The 18,012-nt window shown below is 41.0% G+C and overlaps 1 protein-coding gene across 2 annotated transcripts in view; it reads right to left on the bottom strand.

The window, feature by feature from the left end:
• The window catches only part of NECTIN3 (nectin cell adhesion molecule 3), a 62,162-nt gene extending 44,485 nt beyond the window's left edge, over positions 1-17,677 (bottom strand). Inside the window, exon 1 of one of the 2 annotated variants that reach the window (XM_071757499.1) lies at positions 17,213-17,498. In XM_071757499.1, coding sequence (XP_071613600.1) covers positions 17,213-17,435 — 223 coding nt within the window. In that variant the 5' untranslated portion in view covers positions 17,436-17,498. Of the gene's footprint in view, positions 1-17,212 lie in introns of both variants that reach the window. The other variant, XM_071757502.1, reaches the window with a different exon arrangement.
• Between the last annotated feature and the right edge of the window lie 335 nt (positions 17,678-18,012).

Here is an 18,012-nt window from a genome sequence, read left to right on the forward strand (position 1 = left end):
CCAACAATTCCAACAAACTGGGTTGGAAGAAAAGGTTAAAGTCCTCCCATGTGGCACCCAGCTTGAACACAACCAAATTATCTAACAGAAACAGTGGGAGGTCAAAGGGAGCATCGAGTTTCTGTGTCTTGGTGGGACTGCCACCTAGCTGCATGCAATATGGGAAAACAAGTGAAGTTCCACAGTTTTTTCTCAGCCTGAAAAAACCTTCAAGTTTTAAGTCCATATTAGAACAGTAGGCAGCAGGAACTGTGTAAGTAACAGATACGGGATATTTAATAACTGGTTAGAGAGCTAAGGCTGTTCTGAAAGATACAGCAAGTATATGGTGATTACATTTCAAGAAATGGCAGTTCCACTCTCAAAAACGCTAACATGGAAGAAAAATCTGCTACAGCAAACTATCAGTGAGGCTCCATCTGCTGTTAGCTTGAACATTGTACTTTACATACCCACCACCTACAGTCTGAAACCAAAGTGTGCCTGAGGCCTAGAAAACATACTACAAGGAAGGACTGGGAAAACTGATCGCTGTTCTCGAAGAAAGCAACCCAGTAAAGGTCCCCAAGTACATACACTACAAAAAAGAGTAAGCTTGTGGAGGTTAGGAAGGAAATAAACTGAAACAACAAAAAACCCACCACAACAACAAAACACACTCAAATAATAAAGAAAACCTTCAACATTACAGAAGGTCAATTTCTCAAATGAACACTCTTGCTAATAGCGTAAACTTTCACATCCTTAATCTAAGACCTAAGCTGATCCTGTACTGCGATAAAGACATTACCTGTTCAAGGATTTTGCTGGTCTGATTACTTTAAGGTTAAGAGTTTATTGGAGTGATAACCTGGTCTTTGTTCAAATTATTGCTAGCTGATATGACACACATGCCAGACTCCATGAAAGCTCTCCTTTCAGAAGCTTATTTTCAACAATCTATTCCATACACTTATACCACTTGCTCTTTCATGGCCATTTGGTTCACCCAGACCTCACAAGTATGAGAACATTTCAGATTACAATTCCTTTTAGAACACCTCATTCCTAGTCCTCTTACCAACAAGCTGCTGTGCTTCAATACTATTTTTTACAGCTGTGCTTCAATACTATTGTGACTTGCTTTGCATATCAAGGAATTAACACAGTTGGCACAAAGAAATTACCTAGAAAACCCCAAACAAACAAACAGAATAACTCAAGGCATCTAGGATGGCAATTCATTGCATTTTTTTAAGCTCAGTTAGCATCACTTAAAATCAATTATGAAACAAAAAATTCTGCATTTAAAAGCACCAGTGTTTTTAGCTAGCACATATTAACTTAAGACAGGGTGCTGTCATCTACTTTTTTCATCTCAGGTCTACTGCATTTAGGGGTTTTTCTTGAAATATTATATTCAACTTGGTCAATTAGATGTTTTCTCCCAAAATGTTTTTCAGCATTTGCTTCTTCTATATGTATCCTTTTCAGTTATAATTTTCTACAAAATTTTCTCCATCCTCTTCAGATGGACAACCAGCTCACAGGAGGTAATCAGTCTTCTCGTCAAAGCTGTGTATATAAATCTACACAAAATCTGTATTAGTATCAGTTAGTCCTCAACTGAGTCATTGTGACATACTCCTTAGAAACTAGTTTTCTCCTTCTCAACCACAAATAAGATTAAGAGATAAAAGACAGCCTTCAGCTTTGAAAGAAGTTCAAGTATGTTCATTAATAAGGTTTTTATAACCTGATGTTTAGACATAAGCTTAGTGTTGCTTGCTTAATTTATTTTTTAAGTGCAATTTCCTCATTTCTTTGCAGGACTGTAAATTCAAGGTGATGACAGATATGCCACTCAGGATATAGAGAGCAACAACTCATCACTTAGTTTTTAGCAGATAGGGCTTCAGCTTTTCTGCCTTCTATAAATCAAGTACACAGAATTTAATTTGTCTTTAAGTCAGCCCCATCACCTACAACCAACTGCCTTTCATGACACAACAATTACATGTATTACACAAAAATCACCACTTGTTGTTATAGCAAGTTCCAGTAAAGTTTAATTAGTGCATCTCATAATTGAGGAAATGCAACAGACAATATTCTAATATCCCCCAGCACCACTCAGAACTTTATCATTTACATAATGATATAAATTCTCTCCAGAAAACAATCCTAGCAAGATCACTGTGACTGCTGTGTGAGAGTCTGGGCAAATAAATACCCTTCCAGAGTTTCTTTCCAGACTCCAAAACTCTCCAGTCCTTAACTGGCTAAGCAATATAATACTATTTATTAGCAACACAATAACTACTAACATTTTTTTTTTTTAGTAAAATTGAGGATGGGATGCTAGGCACTAAATATCAAAAGACAGAAGAATTTTCCCGTTTCATTATAAAATCAGGGAGCTATGACAGCAGCATAGACTCTTCCCTGAGCCACAAACTTACAAAAACATAGGATTGTATTCAAGGAGACACATACCAAATACAACTTGCTTGTACTTATTGCTCCAGTACCTTAGTGTCTCCCTGGTACTGGGGAGCCTCAAGCTGGACACAGTGTTCCATGCCAAAGAGGTGAAGGATCCCTCCCCTCAACCTGCTGTCATGCTTAATACAGCCCAGGATGAGGTCATCTTCCTTTGCTGCAATGGCAAACTGCTTGACACACGCCCAATTTCTTGTTCACCAGGACTTCACATGCATTCCTGCCAAGATGCCTTCCAGCCTACTCTACCACAACCCCACCCTATTGCATGGGGTTACTGCAGTCTAGATGTGAAATTTCACACGTTGCTGAGCTCCACTGTGTTCCACACAGCCCGTTTCACCCACCTATGTTGAGGTCCCTCCACAAAGCAGTCCTGTTTACTGTTTATCAACTGTACCCTTTTGGTACAACCTGCAAACGTACTTAATGCACTATATCCTGCCTCCAAAGACATGACACCATATTTGCCCCAGTATCAATTGGCAATTAAGCACCATTTGGCCTCTGCACAACCGAATTCCATCCTTGAAGTCATTCCCAGACACCTATATTTGCTCTTCGTGTGCCTGGAGAAGGCCTAGAGGAAGAGTTGCTCCAACAACTTTACAGGAAGTGACCACACTGTCATTTCCTGGACCCCCCTTTCTTGAAGATGGGTGTGATGTCTACCTTTCTCCATCCATCAGTAACTTCCCCCAGTCACTATGACTTTTCAAAGGCAACAACATGGTATCAATCAGGCAACACACAGCCCCCTCAGAAGCACCTTTTTTGGTCTATGGTTTTGAGTATGTCTGATGGCTCACACACTCTGAAACAATACCTTTCTCTTCTGTGGGTTATGCTACAAACCACAGATTCAGCCACAATGAAAATCAAAGCAATCACAGGATACCATACATCTCAAATTTTTCCATGTCCTTCCTCACTAGGTGCCCTGCCCTGCTACTAAGCAGCAGGCACACATTTTTAGTTTTTCTCTGGCTGGAGCTTTAGTTACAGAAGCCTCTCATCACCCTTAATATCCCTAACTTGGTTCCAGCTGCAGCTGAGCCTGAGCTTTCCCAGCTCTCTATCTAGATTCAGATACTGACTCCGCTGTTTCTCCCACTTTCAACTTCTGTTTACTTCCTTTGTGCATTTAAGACTCACCTGTTATCATGCTGACCTTATAACAGACCTGTTGGACTTCCTGCACATTGCAGGGATCATTTACTGGAGTTTGAAGAAGTTTCTTTTAAAAATCAGTCAGCTGGCCTCAGCTCATTTGCCCATCAGGGAAGATTCCCCAAGAGAACATTACAATCACATCCTCAAATAAGGTGAAATCTTTCCTTCTACAGTCCAGGTTTATGATTTTACTATTAATCCTGACCACTTTTCTCAGTATTTCAAACTCCAGCCTCAAAGTTACTGCAGTCAACCAAGCACTGACTGTTATATCTTCAACCAGTTGTTTATGCCTAACAGATCAATTAGAGATCATCCCTAGTTAGCCCATGTTCACCTGCATCAACAAATTGTCTTTAACATACCCCTGATATCTCCTGAATCACTTGTGTCCAGCCTTATCACTCTTTCAGCTGATGCCAGTGACTGCCATCTGCCATTAACACCACAGACTGCCATCATTAGGCATCTTCCAAGTATCTAAGTGCAGCTTCATCTACACTTGATCAGGCCAGCAGCAGCAGATACTTCTGATGTCACCTGTTTTGGTCTGTTCCCTTAACATTACTCATCAGCTGTTAACTGGCTTGTCACCTGCTCAAGGGCTAAGCTCCACACAATCTATCCACTCTTCTGTAGAACACTACCTTTCTCACCTTCCTATCTTGCCTTTCCTGAAATGCATTAATCCAGCTAACTGCAGTACTCCAGTCACACAAGCTACCTACTGCACTGACAAAATCACAGTCATGTCCTAAGTCTGCAATTGTACACTTCATAAGTCTGAAGTGTCTCTCAGACACTTCTTTATTACCCCTCATGTCTTCAGAGGAGACAGAAATCTGAGGACATCCCAACATACCTGGATTAAAGCCCTCGTAAGTCAACAGTGCTATTGGAAGAGAAATTCTTCTTACTTTATCAAATAGACTGGCTCAACAGCTCTTTCTCCTCAAGGACAGCTCAGCAGTCAGAGAAGTTTAAGCTCCATTTTCAACAGCAGTTCTATCTTCATTCACTCCTACCCAAGTCTTTCTCCCTCAGTGGGATAGGTATTCTGCTTGGGGTTTGCATTAATTTTCTTTATCTTTGCACTCAGAGTTTTTAAGTCACCCTTGATAATGCTCAGGTCTTCCCTTGGTAGAACACTGGTGACCATACAGACATGAAAAATGTAGCCATCAGAAGATGAGACTTAATCTTTTCATAAAATCCTGGATCCACTGACCTGGAGTAACTCAATACACCAAATCAGGTCAGCAGATAGGGTGCCTCCAAATCTCACAGTAAACTCTCTGGTAACTATCACCATCCTTTTCTTTCCAGTAACACTGGGTCCTTCACACAACAGGAGACTATTAAGTTGCACAGAATTAGGTGCAAACAAATTATGAAACCTCTAAGCATTAATGTTAACCTCTAACATTAATGTTCTCCATCGGATCATTACAAGTACTAAGACCACAATTTTAGGCAAGCCTCCAGCAGTATAAATAGCACCTAGTAGCCAGTTATCAATAAGCTTTCTTATGTAGAAAATAAAAAGCTGTCACAACATCTCTCGGGTAACACCTTTCTGGGAGACAGTCAAGGTACTACTATGCTAATAGGCCCAGCAGATACTTCTGGAAGCATGACCTATGCAATCAGACAACCAAGCTGATCCTGCCTGTTACCAAAAGCAGTAAGTGACTGCAGCATCTTCATAAATGAGTTCTTCTGCCATTAGTTCAATTAGAGTATTATATAAAAGTTCCAGAAATTAATAAAATGTTGTTTTGCTTCAAGTAGCAAATGTTTCAGTGCCTAGTAAAGTTTTAACTCTACATTGCAACCGTACAACCTACAAATGTCTTAAAACCAATGATGTTGCATTGAAATTGTTGGGCTGGGCTGCAGCTGTCAGTCATCACAAATTAACACCTGATCAGCCACCTCCCAGGATTTACATCAGGAAGCACAAGCAAGCTGAAACAGTCAGGATTTGCATGGTACACTTATTGGAATGACTGTCAACTCAGCTGGGTTTCAGAAGCAGTGAAGATGTAAATTAATAATTAGCATATTTCCACACCAATATTTATTGGTGCATGAAGTACTACACCAGTACTTACTGATTTTGCTATACAGTAACTTAATTTTCCACAACTATGTACTTTCTGTTCTTCCCATGCTACACTGAACTTCTCAGATTGCAAATCTCCATACACTCTTTAAAAGACCTTAAATTTGCCTTAATCCATGGGCTCCAAGGAACAGCCAACAATTTCTGGGTGTCACCATTACTGTTAAACTTTATCATGTTCAAACAGAGGGTCTAATAAAAAAGAAGATAACATCAAAACTTTTTTAGATCTAAGCCATATTTTACCTACTCAAAGTAGTGGTAGGAAGGAAAGATTTATGAACTGTTCAGAGAATAATAGCCAATAAAATCAAAGTGAAGAATAGAGACATTGCTCTCCTTTGTCTTAGGCATGTATGTTAATTCAGTATAATCACAAGATAGTTTAACAAATTAACAGAAAAACTCCAAGCTACTTTTAACAGATACTGCTAGAAATGGTAGTTAGTATTGACAAACTGAAATTACCGCCATTTGGAGGTGTGTCACATTCAAAAACAGTGTCAAAGAAATTTAGTCACTCTTGATAATGCTCAGGTCTTCCCTTGGTAGAACATTGGTGACCATATAAACATGAACTCAACCAAGAATGAAATTTAAAGCAGAAATACCATATACTTAAGGTAATTTAAAAAATACAAAGACAAACCATAGGACATTTCAGCCATTTTGGGAGAACAAGATTACTGGAAAATTATATTTACATATATAAAACATACACAATAATAGTCTTTAATAGAATATTACTTTTACATATGAAGATTAAAGCAAAATTTTAAGTGAAGTAGAAATTATAGCTCCAACTTGAAAAAGTAAAATGGAACTCACACACTGCCTGTTATATTTGGTGTTACAAGCATACACAGACTTTAGAGAAAGCTGAAGGGTAAGATAGCAAAAAAATTCTCACAAGTAAAAATTCTGAATCTATTAAAAATAAGTACTCAGAAATTAGGATTTGGGGGGTTGTTTTTTGGGTTGTGTTTCTTTGTGAAATCAATTTCAAGGAAGAACTTTGAAATTCCGCAACAGATATAAGCATTCAGCATTCCCTGCCCCCAAAATAAGAACACCATTATAAACAGGAACACTTACACCTGTGCTGTCCAAGATGGAGCAACACAACCTTCAACCCTGAGGAAAGCCCTTACTCTCTAAAGCAGGCCACTCCTCCACTTTTTATGTTGTCTTACCAGGTCTATTCTTCTAGGAAGACTTGAGGTCTGTGTGAGAAGGGAGCTTGTACTTAGCACTGAAGTAACAAAGTCTCCCAAGCTCAGGAAGACAGCTAATCATTAACTTCACATTTTCAATTACTTGTAAAGTTTGAATGTTATCTGCCAATATTTAACAACGGCAGACATATTATTAAATACAAAATGAACATATTCTGTGTTGGTAAAATGCCATGCCTAAACCTCAGCTGTCCTTAACAAGATCTGATGAGTTACCAGTTACATTACAAAGTTATGTGAATGCTTGCTGCCCCCCACTTGCTTCCCTCTCCCGCCCCCCTCTCCCTTCCCCCCTCGGGTTGCTAACACTGCTGGCTTCTTTTTTAGCTCTTAAGGCCACCCTGCACTGCAAGCTATTCCAGCAGGTTAACCCTTTTTTTCCAGGAACAGCATCAGGACAGTAAGCTTAAATAACCAGAAGCCAAGCATATTAATGCTGTATAATGGCTAATGACTGAAGAATTACATTTCCAGTATTTAGCAGACCTCACTCAGGTCTGTGCTGTCAGGGACTGGTTTTACTGGCTACTTATTGAAGTAACAGAAGACATGCAGTCAAGTTTGTTTGGGGTTTTTTGTTTCTGTTTTGGTTTGTTTGTTTGTTTTTTTAAGAGACTCTCTGGAAGTTATTAGTTACATTAGGAGCTAATAATGGGAGCTAATTTTGAAGTAAGCGTTTAGCAGACAAAATCCTTTAAAGGAAAACCTTGTTTCAGACTTTTCTTGGGCATTTTAATCTTAATAGAGAACAACTTACAACCACTTCTACTTTTCTTCCAGAGAGAGCAACTATACTATATTAGCTACTGCCTGCCCATGCACAAAATGAGGCTCATTTAGACTGAAAGGAACTTCTGGAGGTTATCCAATCCGATCCCCAACCAAAAGCAGAGCCAACTTTCAAGCCTGATCAGATTGCTCAGGGTCATACCATTGACAAGTTCTGAATATTTTCAAGGACAAAGATTCCACAACCCGTTTCAGCACTTCATTCTCTGTGTGGGAAAATACATTGCTAACACATTACTAGAATTTCCATTGTTGCAGCTTGTGCCTGTTGCCTCTTATCCTATCCCTAAGAATGCCTAAGGAGATCCTGTCTTCATTTTCTCTCTCACTTATTAAGCAGTCATAGCCAGCAATTAGGACCCCTGCTTTATTTAGAATATTCTTTTCTGAAAGCTGAACAAACTCACTTCCCAACTCCTCTTCATACATCAGGTGCTGCTGATGGCCTTCCAGACACCTCAGTTTCTGCCTCATACTTGGGAATTCAAAACTGTGCCACATACTACAGATGCAGTCTCACAAGCTCTAAATAGCAGAGAATAATCACATCCCTTCAGCTGTCTGACCATGCCCAGAATGCTCTTCACTTTTTACACCACAAAGGCACAAACTGATCCACAAGAACCTCTATGTTCTTTTCCGTAAACCTGCTTTTCACCAGTTAGCACCACACCTATGCTCCTGAACGGGGTCATTCTGCCCCAGTAAGACTTGGCACTTGCTTTTACTCAATTCTGTAAGGTTTCTCCCAGATATTTCTCCAGCCCACAGATGTCCCAGTCTCCTCACCATCTGGTACCATCCACAAACTCACTGAAAGTGCATTCAGACCTGGAAGAGGGGCTGAAATGCCCCTGCACCAGTTCTTAAAGACACGTCACCAGCAACAAGGCTCTAAGTAGAGGCTCAGTAATCAGTGTAGAGCTGATCAGAACTTTTTAAGTCCAGTACTACACACACTATTTTTCACCCACTTAATTATCCATTTAACTAAACCACATCACCCATTTGACTACAGCTACAAGAACATTTTAGGAGACCACTGTGGAGACATCAGTTTATCACACTTAAGACATGCCTCCCGAGTCTTGGAAAACACACCTATATAGTAGGTCTCAAAGTGCATCACCAAAAGAATTAAAACTAACAGTCCCATAGAGTTCCACAGTCCTCTATATGGCAGAACACTCAGCAGAATTTTTAGAGAATCTTACATGAAACTCACACAAAACTACTTGGACAACACATTACATTCTGATTTGTCAGAAGGTACCATAACTCACTACATGTTCATGTGAAAACTGATATATCAGCTGTGTTAATTAACCTGGTTTTAGTCAAAAGTCTTATTATTTTACAGCTATTGAACCTAACAGTTGTCTTATTTGTATCTATAGAATCAGAATGGTTTGGGTAGGAAGTGACCTTAAAGATTGTCTAGTTTAAACCCACTGTCATACACACTACATGCAGACGGATGAACTACCTCTGGTACCACAAAATGCTGAAACACAGCTATGCAGAACCTAGTATACTTCTTCCTATACAGGATATCCTGGATAAATCAGTATATTGCACTTGCTAGTTACTGGAGGTAGACTACTTTATGCTACAACAGCTAGGGACAACACACAAACTTTTCACAGGATCCATTTAGATCTTTTAAGAAGGGGGCAATGGTATGGTGATAACCATCAAAGTCTTACAAATTCTTTAAACCTATATTGCCTCTTTAAATGTTAATGAAGTGATAGCATTACTTCTGTTCCAAGAAAGACTACCTTTTGAAGTCAAAAGTGCATTGAAATGTCTAGCATTTAGCATTACATGTGAAGTGCCACAAAGTAGCTTTTTATAATGTAAATATTATTAATCTTCACAAATATGTTAAAAATGGAATGAAGCTTAACAGCACTTGATCTTTGCTTAGTAATTCTTAGCAAAGTTGACCAAGTATACTTTTGTTGTGGCAAGGGCCAACAGGTAAAGCAGGTGAAATTAAAGAACTGGGGGGGAGGAAAATATCCCAAGTGAATACAAGTCAAAAGTTACTCTGTTATTATGAAGGCAGACCTTGCATTTGATGTAATGCAACTTATGCTTGACTAACTATCACTCTAGCATTTAATGTACACTGAAAATAAATTAATGGGATTCACCCAACTTGAACATAATCTCAATTTTTTTCACATTCTATCTCCAGCAGCCCTTCATCCAACAGGGTATTTGTTAATTGTGCTTGTCCAAGCAATAATTAGTTTTCACCTTAAGCATACATTTGGTATTACAATTTCAAAACCAGAAGTGGGTAAAGAATACCAAACCAAAACAGGATTAGTAAATTATAGAAGTCAAGCACTAATATGCAAGCTTCTAAATCAAGTGCTAGTAAAAATAACAGATCCAAAACTAATAAATTCATCAAGCTAGATCAATTTGTTTCTTCCACTCATCTGTATAACCTGTTTGACTAGTCTTTACTCACCTTTTACTAAGTGCCTTTTTTGGTAGGAGATTACCATTTTTAATAACAATCTAATTCTGTATGTGTCACTACAGTGATAGAACTAGCACTTTCTAACTATTTAAAACAACAGTCACATAAGAAAAACATTCTGTTCTGTTCAAATTAATCCCAGGAAAACAGTAAGGACAGTTTAAAAAACTTTTCTGTTATACCAGCCTTGACTAATATAAAAGGAGAAAACAATCCCTGTAGACATACAAAGGCATCTTAAATGCCAGATACTGAAAATCTGATGGCAGGGGAGGCAGCGTCAGCAAGAGCCATCTACTGCTGCAGGTAATCCCAATATTCCAGCAAATTCAGTGTAAGATACACATGGCTACCCTTCATGTTGAGAATATGAAAACCTGCTATTTCAACGTGTTACATGATGAAAATTGCTTTTACTTCTGCACATTATCTGAAAAATAACTGAAAAAAAGAACAATTCTAAACAGAACACAGTAGTCATCCAAGTAAACAGTCTGCAAGCTTGTCAGTTTTCACTACCTGAACTCATAGTGAACTTAGTAACATGCTGATGCTAAACTTCATCTGCTCCTTTCCCCACACTTGGGAACACAGGTAAAGGGATAGAGAAGAGAGCTGAAGTTACAAGACTCTGAAAGTTTTTTATTCCGATTTGTTTTCTTCCACTGGTATTTCAGAGACAGAGACACCAAACTTTGAATTCACGTTTGAAGCAGTCCCAAGTCTGAAAGTTAATTACATGAAAAGAATGAGGAGAAAAATAATTCTTGAAGTATTCATCTATTGGATAATACCAAAAAACGTTGCTGGCTTTTTTTGTAGTGTGTTTGGGTTTTTTCTTTCCTTTTACTATACCTTGGAAGCTACCATACTTAGGCCCTGAAGCTCTTCACTATGAGCATGTGTACCAAGTTGTGTAGTGAGCAATGAGTGATCTAACTTTTCCAGAACAAAGGTAAATATTGGCCAGGACCCCCACCAAGAAGCTTGCTCATACACATCTACACATCAATGCAACTCAGTATTTTATACAATCTACTCACATCCAGGGGGTAAGGCAAGCTGTCACCTAAAAACTTCAATCTCTCCCCACTTTCTAGATGGAAACCTAATAATAATTTTCCCTGACGTTGCCTTTATACTGCATGTTTTTGTTTAAATGCTTCACATCCATTTCCTTGCATTTTATCCATATTCAGCTATTCCATCATTCTCTTCTTAGCTATTCTTGGGATTTGGTCCCGTATTTACACAATATTCTTTTCTAGGCAATCCATCTGCTTTCTAACTGGGAAGAGAGAATAGTGTTAATGACCCTTTTAACTCTAAAAAGAAAGCTTGATCAACCTATCTTCTCCATCATCTCAAAATATACTACTGCATTCCAATAATTATGGTCTCTGAGGCACTTAAATCAACAGTTCTTCAAATAAGTATAAGTATTTTTCAAATTTTTTTTTTTTAGATAGACTAACCCTGGGAAAAAAAATGCACACAGAATAGGCTAAGTAAAATGCTACCTTTAATCATCATAAGACACCTCCTCCTTTAATCATCATAGACAACAAAAGCCAAGAAGAAAGAACGTAACAACATTATAGTAATTAAATAATTGCACCTATAGCTATTCTTTATGTAACTAATAAAATCTGGCCATTGAGTTAACAACCAGTTATCAGGTCCAAGAAAATTCTTCATGGGAACCCCTGCATTAGTATCTATATCCCAGTCAGTATAGAAGTCATCAGGATTAAAAAAAAAATAATTCAAATAATACTGATTCAATACAGCATGTTTATTCAATGATGGGAACAAGAAGCTCAAGTACAAACAGTGCTAGACCAAAGTAACCTGACAGCACACAGCTCATCTTTAAGGGACAATGTAACAGGACTCCACAGCAAGCAGGCAACACAAGCAATCTCAGTGGTCTCACTTCTTTGCAGGCTTATCAAGCCATTCTGTAGCCCTATATTCTGATAAGAAATGTTTAGACACAGCTACATCCAGCCACAGTATAGATGGTCAAGCTACCTCCAACAATCTGGTTTTAACATGGGATGGAAAGTAATACTCAAGTTTCTTGGTCATCAACAGATAACTGAACCAACACTAAAAACAGGACAACATTTACTAAGAGCACTGCAGGTAGCTGGTACTTCACAAGACTGCCATCTACCCGTTTGCAAACCAGGTTTTGTTTTCCTATTACCCTACCTTAATTCACTACTGAGTTTGCTTCTAAAAATTGATAGTTGTACTTCTGATTCTAGAGCTTCTAACTCATTCTCTGAGCTCAACAAATGCCACTCCTTAGCCCCACATACAGTTTATGAAAGCAACACACCTTCCATTCTTTTTCCCACCAGATGTGACATTGCATACCTTAAAATCTCTACCCCTAGCACCTGAAGAGTAACCACCTGGTAGAGATGATATGTAAAGTCAACATATATTTTTGCTTCTCCTGCTACAGAACTGCCCTTTGATTCTCCAAATCATCTGGGAGCAATACTATATAAAGGGGGTTGGAAAGAGAACAACCTAGATTTGAGAGTGCTTCTAAACAAAATATTTGCCTCTGTATTGTAAAAAGAAATAAATCCTGCTAGAGCTTTCTTTTGTTCAATGTCAAACAATCCTCATATTCTCTGGCGTAAGATTAATTTGAAGACAAGACAGAAACACAATGTTTAAATCAAGAGACTGTTCAACCTTTATGTAGCTCAAGTGGCTAAGCAGTCATAACAATTCTTTTATAATACTCAAAGCATTCAGACCTTAACAACTCAAATAGCATTACAATTCACTTCCATATATATATATATGGGAGTTCTTCTACAACAAAAGCCAAAATATTAGTTGGCATCTTCACTTTTCATTCACCATAAATTGTTTTTATTTCAACTCTCCCTCTCTTTGAACTTATTGTTGCTCTGTTTCTTCACACAGCAGTTTCATGTGCTGCCCTGCCTCCTACCATAGCTCACCAACATGTCCTTCTCTCCAAATTTTCAAATACCTTCTACAGTATTCCTACTGCTCTTATTGTCCTTGTGGCTCGTCTAATGTCTTTTTTAAAGTGCATTTATCTCCATAACATTTTCAAAAAATAAATGCATACACAGATAGGGATTTCTAAACAATAACTGCCTTTTACGGACAATGAGAAAAAAATACATTGTCGAGGTTTTTTTAAACACTGTACCACACTATCCCATTTCTAGGGTGTAATGTGGTTTGCTTGATTTTGTATTTTGGTTATGACTTAACCTGAAAAATCAAAAAACCCCAAAACCCTTCCAGTCAAATGGACTGCTCTGGTCAATACTTACTTGGTAATTTCCTTTCTTTTCAATCAGCAATTCCCATTTTCATATATGATACACTGTATTGTTATATTTATCTATATTTTTATAATGCAACTCTGCCAGCTCCACTACAGTCAGGAGTTCTGAACTCCAGTCTGCTTTAAGAAATTTAAAAAGCCCTTCAAACACTCCTGTTTCTAGCCTGAGACATTTAACATAATCAAGTTCAAATTGGAAAGAAAAATATTTCCTCAATGGAGTCCCTGAAAAATGCTTCATGTACCTTTTTCCTTTCTATTTGCCTCACTTTACAATTTTGCTTATTTTAATTCATGCTTACATGAAAAAAACAAATACAAAAAGCACTGTGTGCAAACTAGTTAGGCACTGAAACTGAGTTACTCACATAGTTGCACACAAGTCCTCATATACAGCATAGCTGAAAAATATTGGACAATGTACACTAAGTTATTTTATAGAATAAAGGTTATGCTAATGTGTCTTATGCATGCCACACATCTTCCATAGTTAAAAGCTACAGCAAAGGTGATCACACAAGTTTAGTACATACTTCATTTCATTACACACTGTCTGACTGAGAAGTGGAATTACTTGCATATGTAAGCTGAACCTGACCGTCTTGCTTTTTTAGAACAGCAGTATTTGTTACTAAAGCAGATTTATTTCTATTTAAAAAGAAATTTAAAAAAATCAAGAAGCTGATGTTATTTCAGGTTTTGAATGTCAGGAGTGTTTTGAAATATTTATGAGAAATTAAGAGTAAATCATTTCTAGCTGTTAGTCACAATGACTGCGTACATTTTTTTGTTTTACACTTAAGTTTTTCTAATAGCATTTTTTGTGGTGCAATTTTCAATTCCTTCTTTTGCTAGCATTATCAGAATTGATTGAGCAGTAAAAAAAAAAACTGTGAGAAGTAGGCAGCTCGGGTTCTGTGAACATTTAATCATGCTCAAAATGTAAGAGCACTCTTAAAACTACAATAATTACATAGTTTTTCCTAAAACAAGTTGACAAAAAACATCTTCCCCTGCTTCTTACTTCAGTCCAAAAGTAACTAGTAATTTCTTAAATTTCTCCTCCTATCCATAGATTACACTTCAAACTTTGTACTTAAAAAGGAGCATTACCAGTCAAGTTCAAGTGCACCAAAAGAAATCTATGAAGACTGACATCTGAATTAAACTAATCAAGCCTAAAATAGTAAGCTGCTACGTGACACAGAACGCAGATGCTCTTAACTCCACTGCTCCTATTATCTTCACATTTACATGTAAAAATATCTTGGCAAGGTTATGTCAAGTCTACAAATTCACTACAAAAGAGCAGAAACCACCCTGAACAAAGAGAGGGGTGAAAAAAGCTGCTGGGGCAAGAAGTTTCCAGCTCTATGAAAATTAAGCCTTGAAGCCTTAAGGTTGTGAAATGAGGCACCTTATTAATAATGAAACAGTCAACTTACCACAAATAAAGGCAAATACTGCCTAATAAGTGTTTGTTATCAGCTAAGAGATCCAAAGTTCTGGGTGTGGGCAATTAAACTGTGTTTAAAAGAAAATCAGGTATTTAACACCTTCCATTCAGCCAAGTCGCTCTAGACAATATGCAAGAAGGCAACAGATCTTGCTTCAGTAATTTAACTATTAGTTTGATAGCTAACGACCTATTAAAAAGAAAGTTGACAATTTAGAGACTTAATCCTGTAGAAAGGGCACATTCTACGCAGCAAAAATTTCTGCATATGCAATTCAACTTTTAGATCTAACTTCTCTAACATATAGTTAATCTTCTCTAAATAAGCATCCCAGTAAAGTCTGCCTAAGGAGACCACCACTTAAAACTCTTATGCTGTACCAACTACTACCGTTTTTTTTCACTTTGGCTAGAACCAAATCTGTTCTCTTCACAAAATATGTGAGCACATTAGCTCTCAGTAAATGGAAATAGTAACAAGTTCACTGTCAGAACAAGGAATGACAGTGAACTATCCTCCCTACTCCAAAATAAACCCTATGGACACGAAAAGCCACCTGTCTCTTCCATAGTTGCCCTTCTCAAGGGACAGACAGAACATACACAATTTAATAGGATTCCCTTTCAGCACACACACATGTTTAAGATTAAATTAATAATAATTATCTCTTCTGAACGCTACAACATTGCCAGAGGGGGGAGACTATTACATGCAAGAGCACAATCTTAGAGCAGCACCGCCTCAATTCCCTCCCTGAAAAAGCGTTTCTCAGATACTATACAACTGCTTCACGGTGGCAAGGCTTGAAAGTTCCTTGGTATTTTTATCACATGAACCTCCAGAGACTACCCCTTCTAACTTGTTCCTCCTTCCTTCAAGAGAGAAAGGACACGGTGTATGCTATAATAAAATATCCTTGCCAACTATTTATTCCTGCACTGGGAATACAACAGCAGGATGATGGCTTTTGATGTGCTCCTTGCCCAACTCCACTTTTCTCATCTTTCACAGCTGTAAAAATGCCACTAAACACACTATACTACATGCAGTTAAAAAAATAATTTAATCCTGCTCGGATTTAGTTTTCAACGTCCCTTACTTGTCTTCCAGAGGAAAAAGCACAGGGGGAAGGGTGTGTGTGTGTGTGCTGGTATTTTCCTACGAGCGGTCACATTAAGCCACATGAGGGCCCCGCACCGCGGTGCCCCCAGTAGTAGCTGCTCAAGAGGACGGTGATGTAGAGTACACAAATCCCTTCACACAAGAGATAAGCGATCTAAACTCAAAAGCCTCCTGCAACCAGCACCGATTTCACCCGAATTAAGAGGAAACGACGATGCAAGCCAACATTAGCAGAAGCAAAGTGCGTCCTCTTTCTCTCCGAAGCACACTCAGAGAAGACGCAGACCCACCCCTTCGGTCCTCCCCACAGACTCGGAGGGGCTGGGGAGAGGGAAGGAAGCAGCCATGGATTTCCGCAAACAAGCGAAATCCGCCGCCGTTCGTGACTGGGAACGACGGCGGAAAACCTGCCACCGGCCGGGAGTGGGGGAAAGCCCCACCGCCGGACCAGCGGAGGACAAACTTCCCCCGCTGCCCCGCTCCAGGCTGCGGTCAGCCCAGCCGGGCGCCCCGGTGCCGACTGCTGAAGGAACTTGGCGGCTGCTGCTGGCCCCGCGCGCGAGTAACGGTCCCCGCCGCGGGAAGCGAACCCAACGGCAGGCACAACGGCCCCGCCGCGGCCTCCCCGGGGGAACGCCCGGCGCCCACTCCTACCGGAGAGGCCGGCGGCGGCGCTAACGGGTGACTGCCCAGGGAGAAAGCGGAGGAAAGCTCCCGGGATTGTCCCCCAAACTGACTCCCGCTCCGAACCCGCCTCGCCTCCCTCCCTCTCCAGTCACTCCCAGGGGAAGTTTCCGTGATGCCGGCCACATCCCACCCGCCTTCCTCGTCCGTAGGGCGGCGGGCAGGCAGCCCCCACCCCCCGCCGGACACGCACACAAAGTTTCCCCCAACTCGGCCGAGTCTCCAGGCGCTGCCAGGGCCCACGTTTCTCTCCTCCTCCACCCGGCCCCCCCGCCGCCAACGAGAAAAAGTTTCACTTACTGCAGCAGAAGCGAGAGAAAACCAGCCCCAGCAGACCCAGACCCGGCCCGGGAGGCACCGCCAAACGGAGCCGCCGCCGCCGCTGCTGCTGCCTCCGTCGCTGCCACCACCACCGGAGGGAAGCACCGCCGCCGGCCGCTGAAAAAAGTTCCCGGCGGGCAGGAGGAGCCGGCGAAGAGGGGAAACCAGCCGCAGCCTCTGCAGCGGCTTCGGCCCCTGCCATGCTCCGGGCTCGGCTCCCAATCGCCGCCGCTACGACTCCCTCCCTCCCACCCGCCCGCTCCTCGACCAGCCGCCGCCTCCCCGCACCGGGTGCCTGTGTCACTGAGCAGGGAGGCGCTGCGCGCCGCTCCCCGCCCTCCTCAGAGCGGGCCACACCACCCCGCCGCGGGGAGGGGGGGAGAGACGGAGGCGTGTACGGTGCCCCTCTACCTCGACCCCCGCCCCCTCCCCGCACACACCCTTCTCCCGCCCGCCCCGGGGAGAGTCGTCCCGTTCCCCGCCTCTCCCGTCCCGCTCTGAGAACTCGCAGGAGCGCCCACACACCCGAGGGGTCCCCTTAGCAACGCGGGCTGCCGGTGGGAGGGGGTGCGACAATGTCCACCCCCGGGGGGGTGTTGGTACGTCCCGTCCCGCCCCCTCCCCCCGCCCCGCCCGCCACCGCCCCGAGCGTGGTCGGGGGCGCCGCCGCTCTCCCCCACGGCCCGGTGTGACTCGCCGCCCACTGCTCCCTTCCCGCCCGGTCCCACTCGCACCTCCTGCCTTCTGCGGCAGCGTCCGCAGTCTCCTGCGCCTCGGCT

This window comes from Heliangelus exortis, chromosome 1 (assembly GCF_036169615.1).
Source record: "Heliangelus exortis chromosome 1, bHelExo1.hap1, whole genome shotgun sequence".
In the NCBI taxonomy this organism is placed as follows: Eukaryota; Metazoa; Chordata; class Aves; order Apodiformes; family Trochilidae; genus Heliangelus; species Heliangelus exortis.